The sequence below is a fragment of the Trachypithecus francoisi genome, unplaced genomic scaffold (genome assembly GCF_009764315.1).
Source record: "Trachypithecus francoisi isolate TF-2019V2 unplaced genomic scaffold, Tfra_2.0 Lachesis_group0, whole genome shotgun sequence".
Lineage (NCBI taxonomy): Eukaryota > Metazoa > Chordata > Mammalia > Primates > Cercopithecidae > Trachypithecus > Trachypithecus francoisi.
In genome coordinates, this window is record NW_022681453.1 from 151,964,246 (window position 1) to 151,990,806 (window position 26,561).

At 39.7% G+C, this 26,561-nt stretch overlaps 1 protein-coding gene across 9 annotated transcripts in view; it reads left to right on the plus strand.

The window, feature by feature from the left end:
* TFDP2 (transcription factor Dp-2) overlaps positions 1-26,561 on the plus strand; it is a 217,923-nt gene that overhangs the window by 54,794 nt on the left and 136,568 nt on the right. For all 9 annotated transcript variants that reach the window (XM_033212434.1, XM_033212442.1, XM_033212433.1 and 6 more), the window contains exon 3: positions 2,906-2,972. In XM_033212434.1, the coding sequence (XP_033068325.1) occupies positions 2,906-2,972 (67 nt within the window). The remainder of the gene's footprint in view (positions 1-2,905; positions 2,973-26,561) is intronic.

The following is a 26,561-nucleotide window of genomic DNA, read 5'->3' on the forward strand; positions in this document are numbered from 1 at the left end:
AAAGTTGGATATTGAGAGCAGGTGTTTAAGCATAACGGTAACCCAGTAACTGAACTCTCTATTATGAATATGTGGTTTTAGTTGAGGTTTTTGCCATTATTGTTGTATAACAGAAAGGTGTAAACTGATCCTTTTGAAGTTATTATAATGCATGTCTTAAAATGGTTATATTGTATCAAGCATGGAATATATTAAAGGCTGTCTTTGCCTTCTTTGCTTTCTTTTTAAAGTAGAACACTAACAAGTTTTGCCTCTGTCATCTTTCTATAGCAGAAGAGTTTAAAAGGGAGGGGGGAGTTACTGGTAATGGCACAGTAAACTCTTCAACAAATTGGATATTTAACATTATTTGTGAGCGACTTTGAAGAGCCATAACGTATAGTTATTTGTTGCAAATTTTGTTGCAAAGTGTTATCTTTATTTCTAACTGAAAACTGATAAGAAGCTAGACAAAGTTAAGTATCTGCACTATTAACTACATAGAATTAAGGGACCATTTTCTAGATGACTTAGTCTCAGCTACTGTCATAAAAATTTGATGATGATAGATTCTAGAGATAGATTTGCATCAAAATCACTTGTTAGGATGTGAAAAATATGTGGAAATATTCCTGTTAACATACTTCTTGACACAAAGAAACAGCTATTAGTAGAGCACTTGAATTATCAATTAATGAAATAATTAGCTCTTACATTGTGATATTATAAATGATCAAATAATCGCTTATGAAAAATATAAATACGGCCAGGCGCAGTGGCTCACGCCTGTAATCCCAGCACTTTGGGAGGCCGAGATGGGTGGATCACTTGAAGACAGGAGTTTGAGACCAGCCTGACCAACATGGTGAAACCCTATCTCTACTAAAAATACATAATTAGCTAGACATGGTGGTGCACGCCAGTGATTCCAGCTACTTGGGAGGTTGAGGTAGGAGAATTGCTTGAGCCCGGGATGCAGAGGTTACAGTGAGCCGAGATTGTGCCACTGCACTCCAGCCTGAGAAACAAAAACAAAACTCCGTCTGAAAAAAAAAAAAGAAGAAAAATATAAGCAGTCAGTGTTTAAAACAGTAAGTAGATAGTTAATAAAGTTATAAAGCTTTGTGTGTTTTAGAATCTTTTCAGATTGCTGGAGATCTGATGTACTGTACAATGATGATAATTAATAGTTCTGTATTGTGTACTTGTAATTTGCTAAAAGGATAGATTTTAAATCGAATCTTCTCAACACACATATACACAATAATAGCTCTATAGAGGTAACGGATATGTCAGCTTGACTGTGGCGATCATTTTATAATGTATACATATATCAAAACATCAAGTCGTACACCTTAAATATATGCCATTTTTATATATCAGTAATATCTCAGTAAAGGGGTTAAAAAAATCCTTTCCATGTGGTAGTACCTTGAAAGTATAGTTTGAAGGCCGGGTGCGGTGACTCATGCCTGTAATCCCAGCACTTTGGGAAGCCAAGGCAGGCGGATTACTTGAGGTCAGGAGTTCGAGACCAGCCTGGCCAACGTGGTGAAACCCCATCTCTACTAAAAATACAAAAATCAGCTGGGCATGGTGGCAGGTACCTGTAATCCTCGCTACCTGGGAGGCTGAGGCAGGAGAATCACTTGAACCCGGGAGGCGGAGGTTGCATTGAGCCAAGATGGTGCCATTGCACTCTAGCCTGGGCCACAAGAGTGGAACTCCGTCTCAAAAAAAAAAAAGTATAGTTTGAGGTATCATACCACAAACTTGTGATGTTACAAGTTAGTGTAATGTAACAAAATTGTAATGTTTCAAGATTACAAATCTTCAGTGCTTACAAAAATTATTTAATAGTAATAATGGGGCCAATTATTGGATGTTTGCATTCTGCCAAGTTTTCAAAAATTGAGGGTTTTTTTTTCTCCAGGCTGTGTAATATATTTCTAATATTCTGTTTGATGATACTACTGTATTCAGCTCTGTGATGCCAAAGTAGTGTAGTGGATATTACCTTAAACGAAATGAATTATCTAAAAGTGAATTCATAAATACTTGCTGTGGGTAGTCCCTCAAGTATAATACTGACAGTAACGTATGCTGACATGGATTGAGCAGTATGTGCCAAATACTGTGCTATATGCTTTACATGAATTATCTCATTTAGTCTTTATAACCACCTGAATTGGTAAGTACTGGTATCATCCTCCAATTTACAGATGAGGAAATTGCATGACTGGACCAAGGCCAAACCCTTAGTAGGCCTGATGGTCCAGAATATGAATCCAAGAAGTTGGACTTGAGTCCAATGTATTTTACTTCTTCATTGTGGTATTAATGGTCTTTATTTGATTCCTCACATGACATAGTATTGAAAGCATTTTAGATAGTGATTAAGAATAGTACAAATTAAGGGCAACAGTGAGGATGGAATTTTGAAATATCTATTGGCAACTTCACGGCTGCCATGTTACTTACTTGCTTTCAAAGAACTGTTAGTAAGCTCTATAAAATATCAGTTCTGCTCATAAATAACAGTATTTCATTAATTTTTATCTTAAGCTGGACAATTCATATTCCCCTCACCATTTTTCTTCTTTGAGACAGGGTCTCACTCTGTCGTCCAGGCTGGAGTGCAGTGGCATGATCTCAGCTCACTGCAACGCCTCTGTTTCCCAGGCTCAAGCGATCCTCCCACTTCAGCCTCCCAAATAGTTGGGACTACAGACAATATTTTTCCCTTTTTAAATAATATGTCAACATTTCATTTTAAAATAATACTCCTATGGTTAATATAATTAATTCATTTTACGTGGCTATATATATTTGATGTGGACGTCTGGTGGAAGATACAAAATAGCTTGTTAAGTGAACACATACTACTTAATAGTCTATTTTTAACTTTTTAAACTATTTTGTTCAGGTTGGTTTGACTTCCACAAATGCAGAAGTAAGAGGATTTATAGATCAGAATCTCAGTCCAACAAAAGGTAAGGATTATTGAATAAAAATTTTCTGCATTTAGTTTTATTGCATTTGTTTTAAAAATATGCATTTGCATGAATTACTTTATGTATAATAATTTTATGATATTAGCATGTTGTTCCATGCCAAATAACTTGTGTTGTATGAAAGTCATTTACCTCTGACAGTCAGAGGGTTTTTGTATGTGATTTTTCTCTTTCCTAAGAGATCTCTAAGGTCCTTTATCAATGATCTTATTACAATTGAAGCTATTCAGACTACTTTTTTCTTGATTTTCTTGTTTGAGAGCCCTACTTTAAAGTGGTTTAAGTTGTAAGGAAGTACAGTAGAGAAAATACATATATATATGTTTTTTATATTTTATATATGTGTGTATGTGTATTTCTTTGACTAATATATGTCTTACTGGAAGAATGCTTATATCAGAAGTCTGGCCCACTGGCTTGGTGCAGTGGCTCACGCCTATAATCCCAGCACTTTGGGAGGCTGAGGCAGAAGGATCACTTGAGCCCAGGAGTTTGAGACCAGCCTGGGTAATATAGTGAGACCCTGTCTTTACAAAAACTTAGCCGGGCATGGTGGTGTGTACCTGTGGTCCTAGCTACTCAGGAGGCCAGTATAGGAGGATTGCTTAAGCCTGGAAGGTTGAGGCTGCAGTGAGCCATGATCATGCCACTGTACTCCAGCCTGGGTGACAGAATGAGACCCTGTCTCAAAAAAAATAAAATAAAATTCTGGCCCACCAGTACAAGAACTTGTACAGGAACCAGCAGTATCTTTCAGTATGTCTCCTTGAACGATGTCTTGTGGTATATAGAGATACATGCTGAAATGTTTACAGATGAAATGATATGATGTCTGGAATTGGCTTCAAAATAATCCACTAGGGGAAGGAGGGTAAAGTGGGTGGTATTATGATAAAACAAAATTGTCTTAAGTTGATTCTTTGTTTAAGCTAGGTAATATCTCTGTGGGGTTTTATTATTCCTTTCCCCTTTCTCTTTTCTTTTGTGTGTATTTGAAATTTTTCATTATAAACTGTAGGAAAAAGATCTATTACAATACAAATAGCTATGAGGGAAACATCAGCTTCCTTAAAGGGTTTATGTCTAAGGTGGGAGATGTACTCTAGAGCAGGGGTCCCCAATTCCCGGGCTGTGGGTTCACAACCTGATAGGAACCAGGCTGCATAGCAGGAGGTGAGTGGCCAGCAAGTGAGCAAGGAAGTACAGTAGAGAAAATACATATATATATATGTTTTTTATATTTTATATATGTGTGTATGTGTATTTCTTTGACTAATATATGTCTTACTGGAAGAATGCTTATATCAGAAGTCTGGCCCACTGGCTTGGTGCAGTGGCTCACATCTATAATCCCAGCACTTTGGGAGATTCTCATAGGAGGGCAAACCCTATTGTGAACTGCATGTGGGAGGGATCTAGATTGTGCAGTCCTTGAGAGAATTTAATGCCTGATTATCTGAGGTGGAACAGTTTCATCCTGGAACTATCTATCTCTCCCCACCCCCATCCGTGGAAAAATTGTCTTCCACAAAACTGGTCCCTGGTACCAAAAAAGGTTGGAGACCACTGTTCTAGAGAGCAGGCTAGAGAAATCTATATTCCAATATAAAAATGTCTAGCTTAATTTTTTTTTTTTTTTTTGGTGGCAGAGTCTCACTGTATTGCCCAGGCTGGAGTGCAGTGGCACGATCTTGGCTCACTGCAACCTCCACCTCCCAGGTTCAAGGGATTCTCCTCCCTCAGCCTCCCGAGTAGATGGGATTACAGGCACGTGCCACCACGACTGGCTACCTTTTGTATTTCTGGTAGAGACAGGTTTCCAGGGTTTCACCTATACCCATAGCTTATTCACAACACATAATTGGGAATCTCTGCTCTAATAAAATGTAATCAGGTCAGGGGAAGGAAGTGGGAATCACAAGCTTGGTAGACATGGAAGACTATGATATTGAGTACTGCGATAATGAGGATAATGGAATGATGCAGCAACCTTGAAAATAAGAGAGAGGATAGCAAGTCATAAAGGGGAAAAGTGACATAGAAAAATGCTTTCGGCTGGGCATGCTGGCTCACATCTGTAATCCCAGCACTTTGGGAGGCCAAGGTGGGCGGATCACCTGAGGTAAGGAGTTTGAGACCAGCCTGAGCAACATGGTGAAACCCCATCTCTACTACATGTACAAATATTAGCCAGGTGTGGTGGCAGATGCCTGTAATCCCAGCTACTGGGGAGGCTGAGGCAAGAGAATCACTTGAACCTGGGAGGCGGAGGCTGCAGTGAGCTGAGATCACGCCATTGCACTCCAGCCTGAGCGACAGAACGAGAGTTCGTCTCAAAAAAAAAAAAAAGAAAGAAAGAAAGAAAAATGCTTTCAAAAGACAGAAGACAAAGAAAGAGAATGGGAGTTTAGGTGAGAAAGGTTGTCTTTGATGGTAGAATAGGCATGTGAAGGATAAGTACTAGTTATAAATGTTAGCCCTGGACAGATGTTAATACCAGTGAAGTTTAATTACAGAGTAAAACCTTCTCAGTTTGTTTAACTTTATAGAACAAATGGAGGGGAAGACAGAGAATCATTTAAGAGTGGACTACAGAGGTCAGGTTTTGAAATAGCTACATGCGTGTGTTTGTTTTTGAGACAGGGTTTTGCTATGCCCAGGGTGGTCTTGAACTCCTGGAGTTCAAGCCTCTGGAGTAGCTGAGACTACAGGCATGTGTCACTGCACCTGGCTGAAATAATTATATGTTTTAAAAGAAAACTGTTGCTCTTCTTTGAGCTGTTAGCTAGTAACAGCAGAAAGAACTTCACATAAAGTGAACCAACAAGATTTGGAAGAGATTTCTTTTAAATATTTTTTAATTGGTAAAATTCAGTTAATATTCATTACAGGCCCAAGATGAGAGTTGTATTGGAAGTGAGATGTAGAAAAGTATTCTTCTTAATTGAAATGGTGATGTAGCAATGGTATTATATAAACTTTTGAAAAATAGAAAAAAAATCCTGCCTTTCTAATACAACCTTTTCTTTTTTGTAATTTTTCATAATTATTTCTATAATTATGTTTTACAGTTATAAAACTGGTATATATTATAGTAGTCTATTTTCCTTTTTTGACTGAATCTTAAAAACACTTTCTATGTTTTGACATTTATAAATACCTTTCTTAGAGCTTCATACTGTTTCTGTGCTTATGAGTAATGATTTATTAAGCATTTGTTTCCTTATTGTTGGATATTTGTCTTTTTTGTTGGTTAAACATGATGCTTATATATTTCTACATATGATATAAACCTATGATGTTGGACATCATAATGAATCTTTAATCAGCTAAATTTTTGTTTCTTTTTATTTATTAAGGTAAGTACTCAGAAGTGCAGTTACTGGGCCACTCCCCTGCCTAATTAAACCCTTTTAGGCAACTTCTTATTTCAATTAAAATAAAATCCCAGATGCCTTACCTGCAACATCCTGAAGTTAGGTTCATTTTTTTTTTCCTGCCATTTTTCCTCTGTGTTCTTCACATATGACAATTTTCATTAATCTATCAAGTTAGCTTATTTTTTCTTCAGTTATCACTATTCTATTAATCCTAGCCAATGATTTTTTTTTCAGACATTGCATTTTTCAGTTCTAGAATTTTCATTGGGTTCTTTATGGTTTTTATTTATTATTTATTTATTTATTTATTGAGACAGAGTCTTGCTCTGTTCCCCTGGCTGGAGTGCAGTGGCGCGATCTCGGCTCACTGCAAGCTCCGCCTCCCGGGATCACGCCATTCTCCTGCCTCAGCCTCCTGAGTAGGTTTTTATTTTTCTACTGAGGAGAGGGAGCGAAAGCACAAATGCAAGAGCATTGACAAACTAATTGTAGAATGTTAGAGCAGCACTGAACTCAGTTGAGGTTAAAGATCTTAAATCCCGCTGGGCGCAGTGACTCAAGCCTGTAATCCCAGCATTTTGGGAGGCTTAGGGGGGTGGATCATCTGAGGTCAGGAGTTTGAGACCAGCCTGACCAACATGGTGAAACCCTGTCTCTACTAAAAAATACAAAAATTTGCCAGGCATGGTGGTGAGCACCTGTAATCCCAGCTGCTTGGGAGGCTGAGGCAGGAGAATCGCTTGAACCGGGGAGGCAGAGGTTGCAGTGAGCCAAGATTGTGTCATTGCATTCCAGCCTGGGTGACAGAGCAAGACTCCGTGAAAAAAAAAAAAAAAAGATATTAAATCCAGGAAGTTGACTACTTTTGTCCATCAGCATTAATAAGAGAGATAGCTGGTCTGGGCACAGTAGCTCTTGCCTGTGATCCTAGCACCCTGGGAAGCTGAGGTGGAAGGATTTCCTGAGTCCAGGAATTTGAGGCTGTAGTGAGCTATGATTGCACAACTGTGTTACAGCCTGGGTGACAGAGCATGACTCTGTCTCAAAAAAGAAAAAAGAAAGACCTGGTGCGGTGGCTCATACCTATAATTCCAGCACTTTGGGAAGCGAAGACATGCTGATCTCTTGAGCCCAGGAGTTTGAGCCCCCAGCCTAGCCAACATGGTGAAACCCTGTCTCTACTAAAAATACAGAAGTTAGCCAGGTGTGGTGGTGCACGCCTGTAATCGCAGCTTCTCGGGTGGCAGAGACACAAGAATCTCCTGAACCCGGGAGGTAGAGGTTGCAGTGAGTCAAGATCACGCCACTGCACTCCAGCCTGGGGGATAGAGTGAAACTCTGTCTCAGGAAACAGAAAAAAGAAGAAACAGAAACATAGCTGGACTGCTCCAGGGTTGGGATATATCCATCCAGTACTACAGAAGGGAAAACACTGTAGATGTGAGACACATATAAAGAAAGATGGTTTTGTGGCAAGAAATGAGACCTGAGAGGGAGGCCACGTTCTTTCATTGATTCAGTAAATATTTATTGAATAGTACTTACTTACTATGCGCCAGGCATTTTTCTGGGTGCTAAGAATAAACAAGGAATAGAACAAAGTCCCTTCCCTCATGGAGCTTACATTCTGATGAGGAAGATAGATTACAAACATATACACATAAAAGACTGGTTATGTGAAAAAAATCTATATATCAGGGTATAGGACTGAGGATAAAATAGCAAGGAGATTCAGCTTTAGATGGGGTGGGTCAGAGAAGAATGCACTGAGGAAGTAACAGTGTAGCAGAGGAGGTAACTACACAGTAGAGACCTAGATAATAAAGTTATTACGCATGATCTGTAATGCTAATTAGACTGCGACTTAATAAATCAGTAAAGAAGTATGCGAAATAGGCTGGGTGCTGTGGCTCATGCCTATAATCCCGACACTTTGGGAGGCCAAGGTGAGTGGATTGCTTAAGCTCAGCAGTTCAAGACCAGCCTGGGCAACACGGCAAAATCCCACCTTTACAAAAATTACAAAAAAATTAGCTGGTGTGGTGGCGTGTACCTGTAGTCCCAGCTTCTCTGGAGGCTGAGGCAGGAGGATCACTTGACCCTGGAAGGTGGAGGTTGCAGTGAATTGAGATCGTGCCACTGAACTCCAGCCTAGGTGACAGAGTGAGGCCCTGTCTCAAAAAAAAAAAAAAAAAAAGTATGTGAAATAGTAAGAAATGCAGTCATGCGCTGCATAATGATGTTTCAGTCAATAATGGATGGCTATCCAGTGGTGGTCCCGTAAGATAGTAGTGTGTTTTTACTGTACCTTTTCTATGTTTAGCTATGTTTAGGTACACAGATACTTACCATGTGTTACAATTGCCTACAGTATTCAGTACAGTAGCATGCTACACATTTAGGTTTGTGTAAGTATACTCCATGATTTTTGTACAACAGTGAAATGACCTAACAAAGCATTTCTCAGAACTTATCCCCATTGCCATTTGACACATGACTACATATATTAGGCTCTGCCCCCACTCTCTGGCACAGAACTCTTAAAACCCTTGTAATTTCCTGAATGATAGGGGTGCTAAGAGAATCATTTGTCGTATCATTTGATCACTGCCCTGATTCCTGAGACAGAGTTCCTAATACCCTTGTAGATAGGAGTACTAGGAGAATCTTTTTTTTTTTTTTTTTTTGAGACGGAGTCTCGCTCTGTCACCCAGGCTGGAGTGCTGTGGCCGGATCTCAGCTCACTGCAACCTCCGCCTCCCGGGTTCACGCCATTCTCCTGCCTCAGCCTCCCGGGTAGCTGGGACTACAGGCGCCGACACCTCGCCCGGCTAGTTTTTTTTGTAGTTTTTAGTAGAGACGGGGTTTCACCGTGTTAGCCAGGATGGTCTCGATCTCCTGACCTCGTGATCTGCCTGTCTCAGCCTCCCAAAGTGCTGGGATTACAGGCTTGAGCCACCGCGCCCAGCCAGTACTAGGATAATCTTTTGTTGTAATATCTGGTCTTTGACCCCAGTTCCTAACACAGAACTCCTAAGACCTTTGTAATTTCTTGAGTGATAGGAGCATCTGATACAGAGCTCCTAAATCCCTCAGGATTTCCTGGGTAATTAGGAGTGACTTTTGTACAAATGAGGTGACCCTTGGCAGGTTCCTAGATGGGGGCTAGTCACCAGAAAGATAAAGCCATGATTGTAAGCTTGAAGCTTTCAGCTCTACCCCCTATTCATTGGAGATAGGAGAGGGGCTGGAAATTGAGTTAATAATTAATCATACCTCTGCGATGAAGTCTCCATAAAAAAAATCCCTGAACTGTAAGGTTTAGAGAGTTTCCAGGTTGGTGCAGACACCCATGTGTCAGTAGGGTGGCACAACCCAACTCTGGGGACACAAGCTTCTGAGCTTGGAGCCCTTCCACACCTTGCCCTATGTATTTCTTCATCTGGCTGTTCATCTTGTTCATCTATGTCCTTTGTTATATCCTTTAAAAATTAACTGATAAACATAAGTAAAGTGTTTCCCTTTTGCTAGAGTTCTGTGAGTCACTCTAGCAAATTAATCAAACCTGAGAAGGGAGTTGGGGGAACCCCAATTTATAGCTGGTGGGTCAGAAGCAGAGGTTACAACCTGGTGCTTGCAACTGGTATGTGAAGTGGGGGACAATATTATGGTCCTGAGCCCTTAACCAGTGGGATCTGATACAATCTCCTGGTAGTGTCAGAATTTATTTCTTGCTAGTAGGGAGAAATCCCACACATTTTGGTGACCAGAGGCAAAGTGTTTTGTGTTAAATGGTGTACAAGAGTTGGAAAACCACTTTGGTTTTTTCCCTGTCTTTAATAAAGTGACACCGTCAGAAAGAGAACCCTAGAAGCAGAATGTAGACAAAACTAGAAGTGGAAGTGATCCTGAAGACAGAGAGGCAGTAAGTTCTCAAAAGTTACCACCAAATCCAGGTGAAAAAGAACTAGGGCAGAAGATAGTGGCAGAAGAGAAGGGAAAGAAATGATAAGCATGAATAATATTTTAAAAGATTTGGTGACTGAGGTTTGGTCATCTCAGTCAGAGGCAAGGTACTAATCAAGGTAGATTGCTGGGATCACAGTTCGATTGACTGAGTAGATAATGGGTAGAGATTTCCCATCCTTTCTCTGTTTGTTTTACCAGCAGAATCCTTTTCCCAAGTAAAATCTTACATAGAATCCAATATATCAGTTAGACAAAATGAGGCTAATGTGGGTGGAGGACCTGGAGCTCCCTGAGGTTATTAGCAATACTTCTAATGGGAAGTAGGACAAGAGGCGTTATTATATGCACATACCCTGAAGAGCTCTTTTTAAAGATTTAACTGTTTCCAGCTTCCCCTGTCCTTGCCCTCAGATATATAATTGGCAGGGGAAATTTTTGTTACTTTTCCTCCTTAATAAAAGAGTAATAAATGCTCATTAAAAAATACAAAGAAAAATGAGAAAAATACAAAATCTAGTTCAAATACGCAAGACTAAAACAATATATTTTATTATTTGTATGTGCAGCTTAAAAATAAGGTTATATTCATATTTATTTCTAATATTTCAAAGTTTTGATAAAAATTTGTTAAATTGTTTGTGGATATGTAACAGATGTGTATACATATATATTTATGGAGTACTTGAGTTATTTTGATATAGCCATACTTTATCAAACGTGTAATAATCACATCATGGTAAATGGAGTATCCATCCCCTCAAGCATTTGTCCTTTGTGATTACAAACAATCCAGTTATACTCTTTTAGTTATTTATAAATGTATAATTAAATTATTGACCGGCTGGGTGCAATAGCATATGCCTGTCATCCCAGCACTTTGGAAGGCAGGCGGATCACTTGAGGTCAGGAGTCTGAGACCAGCCTGGCCAACATGGTGAAACCCTGTCTCTACTAAAAATATAAAAATTAGCCGGGTGTGGTGGCACATGCGTGTAATCCCAGCTACTTGGGAGGCTGAGGTGGGAGACTTGCTTGAACCTGAGAGGTAGAGGTTGCATTGAGCTGAGATCACACCACTGTACTCCGGCCCGGGTGACAGAGTGAGACTCTGTCTCAAAAAGAAAAAAAAAAAACAACAAATATCAAATATTATTTATTCTTTTTTTTTTTTTTTGTACTCATTAATCACCCTCACTCCCCCTGCCACCCCTGCCACACCACGTTTTCCAGCCTCCGATAACCATAGTTTATTTTCTGTCTCCACGTGTTCAATTGTTTTAGTTTTTAGCACCCACAAATAAGAACATACGAAGTTTATCTTTCCATGCCTCACTTATTTCACTTAATGTAATGACCTCCAGTTCCTTCCATGTTGTGAATGACAGGATCTCTTTTTTTTTAATGGCCGAATAGTACTCCATTGTTTACATGTACCACATTTTCTTTATCTATTTGTCTGTTGATGGACACTTAGGTTGTGTCTAAATTTTGGCTGTTGTGAATAGTGCTGCAACAAACATGGAAATACAGACGTCTCTTCAATATACTAATTTCATTTCTTTTGGGTATATACCTAGCAGTGGGATTGCTGGATCATGTGGTAGTTCAATTTTTAGTTTTTTGAGGAACTCCCAAACTGTTCTCCATGGTGTACTAACTTATATTCCCGCCGACAGTATATAAGGGTTCCCTTCTCTCCACATCCTCACGAACATTTGTTATTCCCTGTCTCTTGGTTAAAAGCCATTTTAGCTGGGGTGAGATGATATCTCATTGTAGTTTTAATTTGCATTTCTCTGATAATCAGTGATTTTGAGCACTTTTTGTATACCTGTTTGCCATTTATATGTCTTCTTTTGAGAAATGTCTATTCAGATCTTTTGCCCATTTTTTAATTGAATTGTTAACTCTTTTATATTCTGGTTATAAAACTCTTGTCAGATAGGTAGTTTGCAGATGTTTTCTCCCATTCTGTGGGTTGTCTCTCACTTTGTTGATTGTTTCCTTTGCTGTGCAGGAAGTTTTTACTTGATATTTTTGCTTTGGTTGCCTGTGCTTGTGGGGTCCTGCTCAAGAAATTCTTGCGCAGACCAATGCCCTGGAGATTTTCCCCAAGGTTTTCTTGTAGTAGTTTCGTAGATTGAGGTCTTAGATTTAAATATTTAATCCACTTTGATTTGATTTTTGTATGTGGTGAGAGATAGAGGTCTAGTTTCATTCTTTTGCATACGAATATCCAGTTTTCTCAGCACTGTTTATTGAAGAAACTGTCTGTTCTCCAATGTATGTTGTTGGCACCTTTGTGGAAAATGAGTTCACTCTAGGTGTATGGATTTGTTTCTAGGTTCTCTATTCTGTTCCATTGGCCTGTGTGTCTGGTTTTTTTTGCCAGTACCATGCCATTTTGTTTACTATAGCTCTGTAGTGTAATTTGAAGTCAGGTAATGTAATTCCTACAGTTTTGTTCATTTTGCTCAGGATACCTTTGGCTATTCTGGGTCTGTTGTGGCTCTATATAAATTTTAGGATTGTTTTTCTATTTCTGTGAAGAATGTCATTGGTATTTTGATAGGATTGCATTGAATCTATAGATTGCCTTGGGTACTGTGGACATTTTAACACTATTGATTCTTCTAATCCATGAATATGAAGTATCTTTCCATTTTTTGTGTCCTCTTTGATTTCTTTCATCAGTATTTTATAGTTTTTATTGTAGAGATCTTTCATTTCTTGGACTAATTCCTAGGTATTTAATTTTATTTGTAGCTACTATAAATGGGATTACTTTAAATTACTGTTGCCATATAGAAAGCTACTGACTTTTGTATGTTGATTTGTGTCCTGCAACTTTACTGAATTTGCTTAGCAGTTCTAATAGTTTTTTGGTGGAGTCTAGATTTTTCCAAATATAATATATTATCTGCAAACAGAGATAATTTGACTTCTTCCTTTCCAATTTGAATGGCCCTTTATTTTTATGTCTTGTCTGAATGCATAGCTAGAACTTACAGTACTATATTGAATAACAGTGTTGAAAGTAGGCTTCCTTATTGTGTTCCATATCTTATAGGAAAGGCTGTGGGTCTGTCATATATGCCTTTTGTTATGTTCAGGTATGTTCCTTCTGTACCCAGTTTTTTGAGGGATTGTATCATGAAGGGATGTTGAATTTTGTCAAGTGCTTTTTCAGCATCAGTTGAAATGATTATATTGTTTTTGTCCTTCATTTCATTGATATGATATATTACATTGATTGATTTGCATTCAGTGAGCCATCTTGCATCTCTGGGATACATCCCACTTGGTCATGATCAATGATCTTTTTAATGTGTTGTTGAATATGGTTTGGTAGTATTTTGTTGAGGATTTTTGCATCACTGTACGTCAGGGACATTTGCCTGTAATTTTCTTTTTTTTGATGTTTCTTTGTCTGGTTTTGGTATCTGGGTGATTTACAAGCCTTGTAGAATGAATTTGGAAGTATTCCTCTTTCCTCTATTTCAGTGGTCCCCAACCTTTTTGGCTCCAGGGACTGGTTTTATGGAATACAGTTTTTCCATGAACTGGGGTGGAGGGTGAGGTATGGTTTCAGAATGATTCAAGTGTATTGCATTTGTTGTGCACCTTATTTTTAATATTATTATATTGTGATATATAATGAAATAATTATACAGCTCACCATAATGTAGAATCAGTGGGAGCCCTGAGCTTGTTTTCCTGCAATTAGACAGTCCCATCTTGTGGTCAATGACAGATCATCAGGCATTAGACTCTCACAAGGAGCACACAACCAGGATCCCTCACATGCACAGTTCACAACAGGGTTTGCACTCCTGTGAGACTCTAATGTTGCGGCTAATCTGACAGAGATGGAGACCAGGTAGTAATGCAAGCTATGGGGAGCAGCTGTAAATACAAATGAAGCTTCTTTCACTTGCCTGCCACTCACCTCCTGTGGTGCAGCCTGGTTTCTAACAGGCCATGGACCAGTACCAGTCTGGGGCCCAGGGGTTTGGGACCCCTGCTGTATTTTTTGGAATAGTTTGAGTAAGATTGATATCAGTTCTTCTTTAAATATTTGGTAAGATTTAGCAGTGAAGCTATCAGGTGCTGGGCTTTTCTTTACTGAAAGCCTTTTTATTACTGCTTCAATCTTGTTACTTGTTATTGGTCTGTTCAGGTTTTGGATTACTTTATGGTTCAGTGTTGGTAGGTTGTATGTGTCTGGGAATTTATCCATTTCTTCTAGATTTTCCAATTTATTGGCATATCATAGCCATGTTGCTCCTAGTAGCCACTAATGAATGTCTGTGGTATAAGTTTTAATGTCTCCTTTTTCATCTCCAATTTTATTTATTTGGGTCTTCTCTCTTTTTTTCTTAGTCTGACTAAAGGTTTGTCAATATTATCTTTCAGAAAACCAACTTTTTGTTTCACTGATCTTTTGCATTGTTTCCTGTGTTTCAATTTGGTGTATTTCTGCTCTGATTCTTATTCTTTCTTTTCTTCTACAAATTTTAGGTTTGATTTGCTCTTGCTTTTCTAGCTCTTTAAGATGCAGCATTAGGTTATCTATTTGAAGTTTTTTCACTCTTTTGATGTAAGCACTTATACCACAAACTTCCCTCTTAGTGCTGCTTTCACTATATCCCATAGGTTTTGGTGTGTTATGTTTCTTTTATCATTTGTTTCAAGTAAATTTTACATTTCTTTCTAATTTCTTTTTTGACCCTCTGGTCAATTGGTAGCATATTGTTCAGTTTCCATATGGTTGTACAGTTGCTAGAATTCCTCTTGTTATTGATGTCTAGTTTTATTCCATTGTGGTCAGAGAAGATGTTTCATAATATTTCAAATTTTTTGAATGTTTTAAGACTTGTTTTATTACCTAACATGGTTTACTCTTGAGAATGATCCATGTGCTGAAGAAAAGAATGTGTATTGTACAGCCATTGGATGAAATGTTTTGTAAATATCTTATTAGGTCCAACTGGTCTATAGCGAAAATAAAGTGTAGTGTTTCCTTGTGGATTTTCTGTTTGGAAAATCTGTTCATTGCTGAAAGTGGGGTGTTGAAGTCTCCAGCTATTATTATATTGGGGGTTTGTCTGTTTAATACTAATATTTGCTTTATATATCTGGGTGCTCCAGTGTTGGTGCATATATGTTTACAATTGTTATATCCTCTTGCTGAATTGACCCCTTATCATTATGTAATGACTTTATTTGTTTCTTTATAGTTTTTGTCTTGAAATCTGTTTTATCTGATACAAATACAGCTACATCTGCTCTTTCTTTGGTTTCCATTGTCATGGAATATCTTTTTGCATCTCTTTATATATCTGCGTGTGTCTTTATTGTGTTTCTTGTATGCAACAAGTTGTTGGATCTTGTTTTTTATCCATTCAGCCACTCTGTGTCTTTTGATTGAAGAGTTTAGTCCATTTTCATTCAATGTTATTGTTGATAAGTATGGGCTTACCCTGCCATTTTGTTGTATTCTGGTTGTTTTGTGATGTTCCCTCCCTCCCTCCCTCCCTCCCTTCCTTCCTCCCTTCCTTCCTTCCTTCTTCCTTCCTTCCTTCCTGTTAAGGTGATTTTTCTTTGGTGGTATGATTTAATTTCTTGCTTTTTATTTTTTGTGTATCCATTGTATGTTGTTTGAGGTTACTGTGAGGCTTGCAAATAATATAACCCATTTTTTTTTTATTATACTTTAAGTTCTAGGGTACATGTGCATAATGTGCAGGTTTGTTACATATGTATACTTGTGCCATGTTGGTGTGCTGCACCCATCAACTCGTCAGCACCCATCAATTCGTCATTTATATCAGGTATAACTCCCAATGCAATCCCTCCCCCCTCCCCCCTCCCCATGATAGGCCCCGATGTGTGATGTTCCCCTTCCCGAGTCCAAGTGATGTCATTGTTCAGTTCCCACCTATGAGTGAGAACATGCGGTGTTTGGTTTTCTGTTCTTGTGATAGTTTGCTAAGAATGGTGGTTTCCAGCTGCATCCATGTCCCTACAAAGGACGCAAACTCATCCTTTTTTATGGCTGCATAATATTCCATGGTGTATATGTGCCACATTTTCTTAATCCAGTCTGTCACAGATGGACATTTGAGTTGATTCCAAGTCTTTGCTATTGTGAATAGTGCCGCAATAAACATACGTGTGCATGTGTCTTTATAGCAGCATGATTTATAATCCTTTGGGTATATACCCAGTAGTGGGATGGCTGGATCATATGGTACATCTAGTTCTAGATCCTTGAGGAATTGCCATACTGTTTTCCATAATGGTTGAACTAGTTTACAATCCCACCAACAGTGTAAAAGTGTTCCTGTTTCTCCACATCCTCTCCAGCACCTGTTGTTTCCTGACTTTTTAATGATTGTCATTCTAACTGGTGTGAGATGGTATCTCATTGTGGTTTTGATTTGCATTTCTCTGATGGCGAGTGATGATGAGCATTTTTTCATGTGTCTGTTGGCTGTATGAATGTCTTCTTTTGAGAAATGTCTGTTCATATCCTTTGCCCACTTTTTGATGGGGTTGTTTGTTTTTTTCTTGTAAATTTGTTTGAGTTATTTGTAGGTTCTGGATATCAGCCCTTTGTCAGATGAGTAGATTGCAAAAATTTTCTCCCATTCTGTAGGTTGCCTGTTCACTCTGATGGTAGTTTCTTTTGCTGTGCAGAAGCTCTTTAGTTTAATGAGATCCCATTTGTCAATTTTGGCTTTTGCTGCCGTTGCTTTTGGTGTTTTAGACATGAAGTCCTTGCCCATGCCTATGTCCTGAATGGTACTACCTAGGTTTTCTTCTAGGGTTTTTATGGTATTAGGTCTAACATTTAAGTCTCTAATCCATCTTGAATTAATTTTCATATAAGGAGTAAGGAAAGGATCCAGTTTCAGCTTTCTACTTACGGCTAGCCAATTTTCCCAGCACGATTTATTAAATAGGGAATCCTTTCCCCATTTCTTGTTTCTCTCAGGTTTGTCAAAGATCAGATGGCTGTAGATGTGTGGTATTATTTCTGAGGACTCTGTTCTGTTCCATTGGTCTATATCTCTGTTTTGGTACCAGTACCATGCTGTTTTGGTTACTGTAGCCTTGTAGTATAGTTTGAAGTCAGGTAGCGTGATGCCTCCAGCTTTGTTCTTTTGACTTAGGATTGTCTTGGCAATGTGGGCTCTTTTTTGGTTCCATATGAACTTTAAAGCAGTTTTTTCCAATTCTGTGAAGAAAGTCATTGGTAGCTTGATGAGGATGGCATTGAATCTATAAATAACCTTGGACAGTATGGCCATTTTCACGATATTGATTCTTCCTATCCATGAGCATGGTATGTTCTTCCATTTGTTTGTGTCCTCTTTTATTTCACTGAGCAGTGGTTTGTAGTTCTCCTTGAAGAGGTCCTTTACATCCCTTGTAAGTTGGATTCCTAGGTATTTTATTCTCTTTGAAGCAATTGTGAATAGAAGTTCATTCATGATTTGGCTCTCTGTTTGTCTGTTACTGGTGTATAAGAATGCTTGTGATTTTTGCACATTAATTTTGTATCCTGATAACCCATTATTTTTTAAACAGATGACAAATGGCCGGGTGCGGTGGCTCATGCCTGTGATCCCAGCACTTTGGGAGGCTGAGGCGGGCAGATCACTTGAGGTCAGGAGTTCGAGACCTGCCTGGCCAACATGGCGAAACTCCATCTCTACTAAAAATACAAGAATTAGCCAGGCATGGTGGTGTGCATCTGTAATCCCAGCTACTTGGGAGGTTGAGGCATGAGAATCACTTGAACCTGGGAGACGGAGGTTGCAGTGAGCTGAGATCATGCCACTGCACTCCAGCCTGGGTGAGAGAGCAAGACTCTATCTCAAAAAAAAAAAAAAAAAGTAAATGAGTTTTGTACCTTCATATGATTTCTTATGGCTCATTAACATCCTCCTCTTTTAGATTGAAGGACTTTCTTTAGAATTTCTTGTAGAACATGTCTGGTGTTGATGAAATCTCTTCACTTTTTGTTGTCTGGGAAAGTTTTTATTTCTCCTTCATGTGTGAAGGATATTTTTGCTCAATATGCTATTCTGGGGCAAAAGGTTTTTTCCTTCAGCACTTTATATATATCACCCACTCTCTCCCTGGACTGTAAAGTTTCCACTGAAAAGTCTGCTGCCAGGTGCTTTGGAGCTCCATTGTATGTTATTTGTTTCTTTTCTCTGGGGCTTTTAGGATTCTTTCTTTATCTTTGACTTTCAGGCATTTTATTAAATGCCTTGAGGTAGTCTTTGGGTTAAGTCAGCTTGGTGTTCTGTAACCTTCTTGTACTTGAATGTTAGTATCTCTCTCTAGGTTTGGGAATTTTGCTGATATTATCTCTTTGAATAAACTTTTTACTCTGTTTCTCTGCCTCCACCTTAAGTTATTAAGGCCAGTAACTTTTAGATTTGCTTTTTTGGAGGCTGTTTTCTAGATCTTGTAGGTGTGCTTCATACGTTTTTATTCTTTTTTCTTTTGTCTCCTCTGATTGTATGTTTTTTGTTTTTGAGATGGAGTCTCGCCCTGTCTCATAGGCTGGAGTGCAGTGAAGAAATCTCGGCTCACTGAAACCTCTGCCTCCTAGGTTCAAGCCATTATCCTGCCTCAGCCTCCCGAGTAGCTGGGATTACAGGTGCCCACCACCATGCCCAGCTAATTTTTGTATTTTTAGTAGAGACAGGGCTTCACCATGTTAGCCAGGCTGGGACTGTGTATTTTCAAATAGCCTGTCTTCAAGCTCACTAATTCTTTCTTCTGCTTGATCAGTTCTGCTATTAGAAGACTCATGCATTTTTCAGTATGTCAGTTGCATTTTTCTACTCTAGAATTTTTGTTTGATTCTTTTTAGTTATTTCAATCTCTTTGTTAAATTTATCTGATAGAATTCTGAATTCCTTCTCTGTGTTATCTTGAATTGCTTTGAGTTGCCTCAAAACAGCAATTTTGAATTCTCTGTCTGAAAGGTCACATACCTCTTTCTTCTGGGATTGGTTACTGGTGTCTTACTTAGTTCATTTGTTGAGGTCTTGTTTTCCTGGATGGTCTTGATGCTTGTGGATGTTCATCGATGTATGAACATTGACGAGTTATATATTTATTGTAGTCTTTGGTGTCTGGGCTTGTTTGTACCTGTGCTTCTTGGGAAGGCTTTCTAGGTATTCTAAGGGACTTGGGTGTTGTGATTCAAGTTTTTAGTCATAGCAGCTGTATCTGCATTAGGGGGTACCTTAAACCCAGTAATGCTGTGATTCTTGCAGACTTGTAGAGGTGCCATCTTTGTAGTCTTGGATAAGAACTAGGAGAATTTTCTGGTTTGCCAGGCAGAAACTCTGATTATCTTTCCTTACTTTTTCCCAAACAGAGTGTCTGTGTCTGTGTTGAGCTGCCTGGAGGTGGGGGAGGGGTTACATAAGTATCCCTGTGGCCACCACCACTGGGACTGCACTGGTTCAGACCTGAAGCCAGCACAATACTGGGTCTTGCTCAAGGCCCTGGGGCTCTACAATCAGCAGGTGATGAAGCCAGCTAGGTTTGTGTTCTTCCCTTCAGGGCAGCGAGTTCTCCTGGGCCCCGTGCGGGTTGAGAGATGCCATCTGGGAGGCAGGGCCCAGAGTCGGAAACCTTAGAAATCTACCTGGATCTCTATTCTGCTATGGCTGAGCTGGCACCCAGACCACAAGACAAAGTCCTTCCCACTCTTCTCTCCCCTTTCCACAGGCAGAGGAGTCTTTCTCCTGGCCACCACCACAGGTCCATGGAAAGTACTGAGAGGCTACTGCCAGGGTGTACGTAAGGCCCAAGGGCTTTTCAGCCAGCTTGTGGTGAATGCTGCCAGGCCTGGGACTCACCCTCTCTCAGCCAGAGCAGGTCCAGAAATGCTGTTGAAGAGCCCAGGCTTGGAATCAGGGACCCTAAGAACCTACTTGGTGCTCTACCTCAGCTGGTGGCTTAGCTGGTACCTAAGCTGTGAGTCCTAAGCTTTGTTTCTCCCTCTGCTTTTCTCAAACAGAAGGAGTGTCTCATATGACCCAGCTTGGAGTGTTCTGGGTCATACGTGAAGCCAGCATGTCTCAGAGTCTCACTCAAGGCCCATGAAGTATACTGCCTAGCTACTACTACTGATTATTCAGGGCCCAAGAGCTCTTCGGTCACCAGGTTATGAATCCTGCCAGGAATGGGTTCTTCCCTTCAAGGCAGTAGGTTCCCTTCTGGCCCATGGTGTGTCTAGAAGTGTCTTCTGGGAGCTAGGGCTTAGAATGGGCTCGTGATTCTGCCAGGTGCCCTATTCTACTGTGGCTGAGCTGGTATCCTAATTGCAATTCAAAGTCCTCTTTACTCTTCCTTCTCCACTCCTCAAGCAAAAGGAAGCAGTGTCTTTGGAGGTTGGAACTGTGCAGACTGATGTTGGGATAGGGGTGGCACAAGCACTCCCTTAGCCACCCCTGTTGATGTCTCACTAGGTTGTGTGCCCCCGATGTCCACTGGCTCTGAGCCCAGCACAGCACTAGGACTTGCTGAGGAGTTGCAGTCCTTTTGGCCTAGACTGCCTTTTACATTTGTTTAGGACCCCAGAGCTCTGCCTGTGGTGGAGAGCTCTGCCTGTGGTGGCAAAGCTTGCCAGAACTCAAGTTCTGACTACTGGGATGGACGATTCCTTCTGTCTAGAGCTGTTCTATATGTTTCCTCTGTGGCTATCAGCTGAGTTCTGCCCTGTGTTAACAGCACTGAGTTCCAATGCAGAGTCCCACAGTCACTGAACTCTCCCTCGCCCAGGGGCATAGATTCTGTCTTTTTGCCATATGGCTGCTGCCAGGGAATGGGGGAGGGGTGGAGTTGGTAGTTCAAGACTCTCTTTCCCACCCTCTTTGGTGCCTCTATCAGCAATATGAAGTTAAAACCAGGTATTATGATCGCTCCCTATGTTTGGTTCTTACAAAGGTGCTTTTTTGTGTAGATAGTGGTTAAATTTGGTGTTCCTGTACATGGAGGGACCATGGGTAGAGGCTTCTATTTGGCCATCTTGCTCCATTCCCTAGCTAATATTTTCAAGTTTGAGAAACATTTTGTAACAACTGAAAAAACTGCACACAGAACTACTTGTTAAGTCATAATCTTAGAATGTTGATTGAGGAACATATTGTTAAGCTAATATTACTTCATTAACACTTCAAAATGAATTTGTGTTTTACTAGTCACAACCTCATCTATGTATATAGGCAAGATCCTTTGCAATAAATCTAAGATTCAAGATTGAAACCACTATCACATTATTTCCATGTTTCATTTTTTTATCTTGCCTTAAACTTGAAACATTTCTTCCATTTTATTTATAGCTGTATCAAAATATTTTAATAGTCATATGCTATTCCATTAAGTGAATATATTACAATTTACATATCCATTCCCCCACTGTCAGACACTTAGATCGTCTCCATCTTATTTCTGATAAATGGTACCATAACAAATATCTTTCTGAATTACTTTCTGGTTCTGCTTCTGGTATGGGTATTTAGCTTCTATTGGACCAAACCTATTGCAGATAACAACTAGAAATTCTAGATAAAACTTTATTTATTTATTTATTTATTTATTTTGTGACAGAGTCTCACTCTGTTGCCCAGGATGGAGTACAGTGGCATGATCTCAGCTCAGTGCAACTTCTGTCTCCTGGGTTCAAGTGATTCTCCTGCCTCAGCCTCCCAGGTGGCTGGGATTACAGGTATGCACCACCATGCCCAACTAATTTTTGTATTTTTAGTAGAGACAGTGTTTCACCATGTTGACCAGGCTGGTCTCAAACTCCTGACCTCAGGTGATCCGCCCACCTTGGCCTCCCGAAATGCTGGGATTACAGGCGTGAGCCACCACGCCCAGGTAAACCTTTTTTCTTTTTCTTTTTTTTTTTTTTTTTGGAGGCAGGTTCTGGCTCTGTTGCCCAGGCTGGAGTGCAGTGACATGATCACGTCTCACTGCAACTTTGACCTCCTGAGCTCAAGCAATCCTTTCATTTCAGCCTCCTGAGTAGCTGGGACTACAGACTACAGATATGAACCACCACATCGGCTAATTTTTTTTTTTTTTTTTTTTTGTAGAGACAGGGTTTTGCCACATTGCCCAGGCTTGTCTCGAACTCCTGGGCTCAAGAGATCCTCCTGCCTTGGCATCCCAAAGTTTTGGGATTACAGTCATGAGACACCATGCCTGGCCTGGATACAATGTATTTTTTAAAACTATCTCAAAGCAGTAGAGAGGGACTAACGGAGTTGTACTTGTTTAGCCAGGTGAGTTTACCATTTTTTATGGGTTTTAGTCAGAGGACAGGCACTAGTGTATGCAGGATACTAAACTTTCGCAGAAGAAACAAAATCTTATTGGCTGGAAGAATTTGATGGCAGAGATGGAGGTAAATGTGATTGCTCAAAAAAGAGGGGAGAAATTAGTTTGTTTTGTTTTTTTGTTGTTGAGTTTGAGGAGTTCTTTATATATTCTGGATATTAACCTCTTTTCAGATATATCATTTGCAAATATTTTCTTCTATTCAGTAGGTTGTATTATCACTTCTTTATAGTATCCTTTGATGCACAAAAGTCCTTAAGTTTGATGAATTACAATTAATTCATTTTTTCTTTTGTTGCCTGTGCTTTTGGTATCTGTCGTATTCATAAAATCATTGCCAAATCTGATGTCATGAAGATCCTTCTAAGAGTTTTATAGTTTTAGCTCTTCAGTTTAGGTCTTTGGTCCATTATGAGTTGATTTTTTTAATGGTGTAATGTGAGAGTCCAACATTATTTTGCATGTATATATCTAGTTTTTCCAGTAGTGTTAGTTGAAAAGACTGTCCTTTCCTTATTAAACGGTCTTGGCACCCTTGTTGAAAATCAGTGGATTGTATTTGTGATGGTTTATTTTTGACTTTTTAACTTCATTAATTAATTCATTGTTATTTTATTTTATTTTTTTGAGACCAAGTCTCACTCTTGCCCACGCTGGAATGCAGTAGTGCAATCTCGGCTCACTGCAACCTCAGCCTTCCAGGTTCAAGCGATTCTCATGCCTCAGCCTGCCGAGTAGCGGGGATTACAGGCACCCGCTACCATGCCTGGCTAATTTTTGTATTTTTAATAGAGTCTGGGTTTCACCATGTTGCTCAGGCTGGTCTCAAACTTCTGGCCTCAGGTGATCCACCTGCCTCGGCCTCCCAAAGTACTGGGATTACAGGCGTGAGCCACCGTACCTGGCCTACTTTTTAAATTTATGTGTTTAGAGATGGGGTCCTGCTCTGATGCGCAGGTTGATATCGCACTTCCAGCCTCAAGTAATCCTCCCGCCTTGACCTCCCAAAGTGTTGGGATTGCAGGTGTGAGCCACTGCACCCAGCATATTTCTGAGTTCTTTTTTTTTTTTTTTTTTTTTGTGAGATAGAATCTCACTCTGTTGCCCAGGCTGGAGTGCACTGGTGTAATCTCAACTCACTTCACCCTCCACCTCCTAGGTTCAAGTGATTCTCCTGCCTCAGCCTCTTGAGTAGATGGGATTACAGGCATGTGCCACCATGCTTGGCTAGTTTTTGTATTTTTAGTAGAGACAGGGTTTTACCACATTGGCCAGTCTGGTCTTGAACTCCTGACCTCAGTTGATCCACCCACCCTCAGACTCCCAAAGTGCTGGGATTACAGGCGTGAACCACTGCACCTGGCCTATTTCTGATTTCTTAATTTTATTCCATCAGCCTATGTCTGGCCATATGTCTGTACCATAATGTTTTTATTACTGTAGTTTTGGTAAGTTTCAAAATTGGGAAGTGTGAGTTTTCCAACTTTATTCTTTTTCAAGATTGTTTTGCTATTTAGGGCTCCTGGCAATTCCATATGAGTTTGAGGATCAGCTTTTCTATTTCTCTGAAAAAAGACACAGCATTTTAATGGAGATTGCTAGATGCTTTGGTTTTATTGATCTTAATGTTGTTTTCCTATTCACATTCAAATGGAACATTTATCTAGTCTTTAATTCACCATTTCATTTGTGGTGATGATAATGTTCTGGAATTAAATGGAGGTGATGGTTTTATGATTTTGTAAATATACTAAAACCTACTTTCAAAGGTAAATTGTTTGAAAGTGAATTATACCTTGATTTAACAAGGCAAAAGCAAAAACACTTTCTTCAACTTGATGTCTACTTCCAGCTGTGATTTGTTCTCCCTCTTATAATCAGACTTTTTGGAAGAAGGCATACGCTTTCAGTGCCATTGTTACCTCTCATTCACTCCTGTTCAATATAATCTGGATTTTGTTTCCATTCATTCTATGAAACTGCCCTTAGTCTTTGTGGGTTTTTTTGGGGGGGAGGGGGTTATTTGTTTGTTTGTTTATTTTTAAGCATTTAACACAGTTGATGTCTTTCTTTTGTTTTTCTTAATAACCTTTTCATTTTAGAACAGCTATAGGCTTACAGAATAATTTCAAAGATAGTACAGAGTTACTTTATACCCTTCACTCAGTTTCCCCTACTATCGGTAGCGTACAAAACTCAGACTGGGCAATATGGTGAGACCCTGCCTCTACAAAAACATTTTTAAAAATTAACTGGGCGTGGTGGCACATACTTGTACTCCTGGGCTACTCAGGAGGCTGAGGCAGGAGGCTCACTTGAGCCCAGGAGTTTGAGGCTACAGAAGCTATGATTTTGCCACTGCACTCCAGCCTGGGTGACATTTTCATCACAGCATATTAAGGCACATACTGTCAACATGACTTATCACTGTTGATGTGAACCTTGATCAGCTGACTGATGTCACTTTTGTCGGGTTTCTCCACAGTAAAATTAGTCTTTACCCCTCTCCTTTTCTGCATCATAGGCTTTGGAAGGAAGTCATTGTGTGGAGCACACACTTGAGGAGCAGGGAGTTACGCTCTCTCTCCTTGAGGGAAGTTTCTACATAAGTTAAATTAGCATTTACACCAGTTAGGACTCTTTGGTTCTCTAGATTTGTCCCTTCTCTATTTATTCAATTATTTATTTAGATTAGTATGGACTCATGGATATTTAGTTTATACTGTGGGTTATAATCCAATATTACTTTTATTTTCTTGCTCACATTTCCAGATATGGCCATTGGTAACTCTTTCTGTTGGTTTCCGTGTCCCTTGGACATGTCCTAATCATTGTGTTTGTTTTTGATACTTCCTTATTTGTTGGCACTGCAAGATGCCCTAGACTCATCTTGTGTATTTCCTGCCCAGTCCTCAGATCAGCCATTTTTCCAGAGTATGGATTCCTTGTCCTGGAGAATGTTATTAGAAACCAATATCTCAGGCCGGGCGCAGTGGCTCAAGCCTGTAATCCCAGCATTTTGGGAGGCTGAGACGGGCGGATCACGAGGTCAGGAGATCGAGACCATCCTGGCTAACACGGTGAAACCCCGTCTCTACTAAAAAATACAAAAAGCTAGCCAGGCGAGGTGGCGGGCGTCTGTAGTCCCAGCTACTCAGGAGGCTGAGGCAGGAGAATGGCGTAAACCTGGGAGGCGGAGCTTGCAGTGAGCTGAGATCCGGCCACTGCACTCCAGCCCGGGCGACAGAGCGAGACTCCGTCTCAAAAAAAAAAAAAAAAAAAAACAATATCTCAGTGCTAAATGAGCTCATTGCTACTGGAGTGGTGCCTTTCTTTTTGAATCACTGTTTTATCCTTTTTGTCTGTGATACTACATTTTTTTAGTCTTTCATAGAAGGTGGTACAGTGTAGTAGTTAAGAACAAGAGCACTAGAGGACTAAAATGTAATCTTGATTCCATTTCTTACACCCAACCAAATGTGTGATCTTGAGCAAGGTGATGTTTCTAAACTACAATGTCCACATCTGTGATGATACATATTATAATAGTAGGTTGCTCATAGAATGTGTAAGGATTCAATGAGCAACTGCACATAAAGTTCTTAGTTCAGTGCCTAGCACATAGTAAGCATTCATTCTGTGCTTACTTCTTTTTCTCCTGTTTATAATATTTTCACCTTCCTTTTTGGCTGTTCCCTGACAGTCTACTCTATTAGATTTCCTTTGTCTTCTAAATGCTTAGTATTCCATGATCTTAGGTTTTCTTCTCACCTTGTGTATTCTCCCCAGGCGATTTCACCTATTCTTATAGCTTTAGTTGTCATCTGTTTTGTAT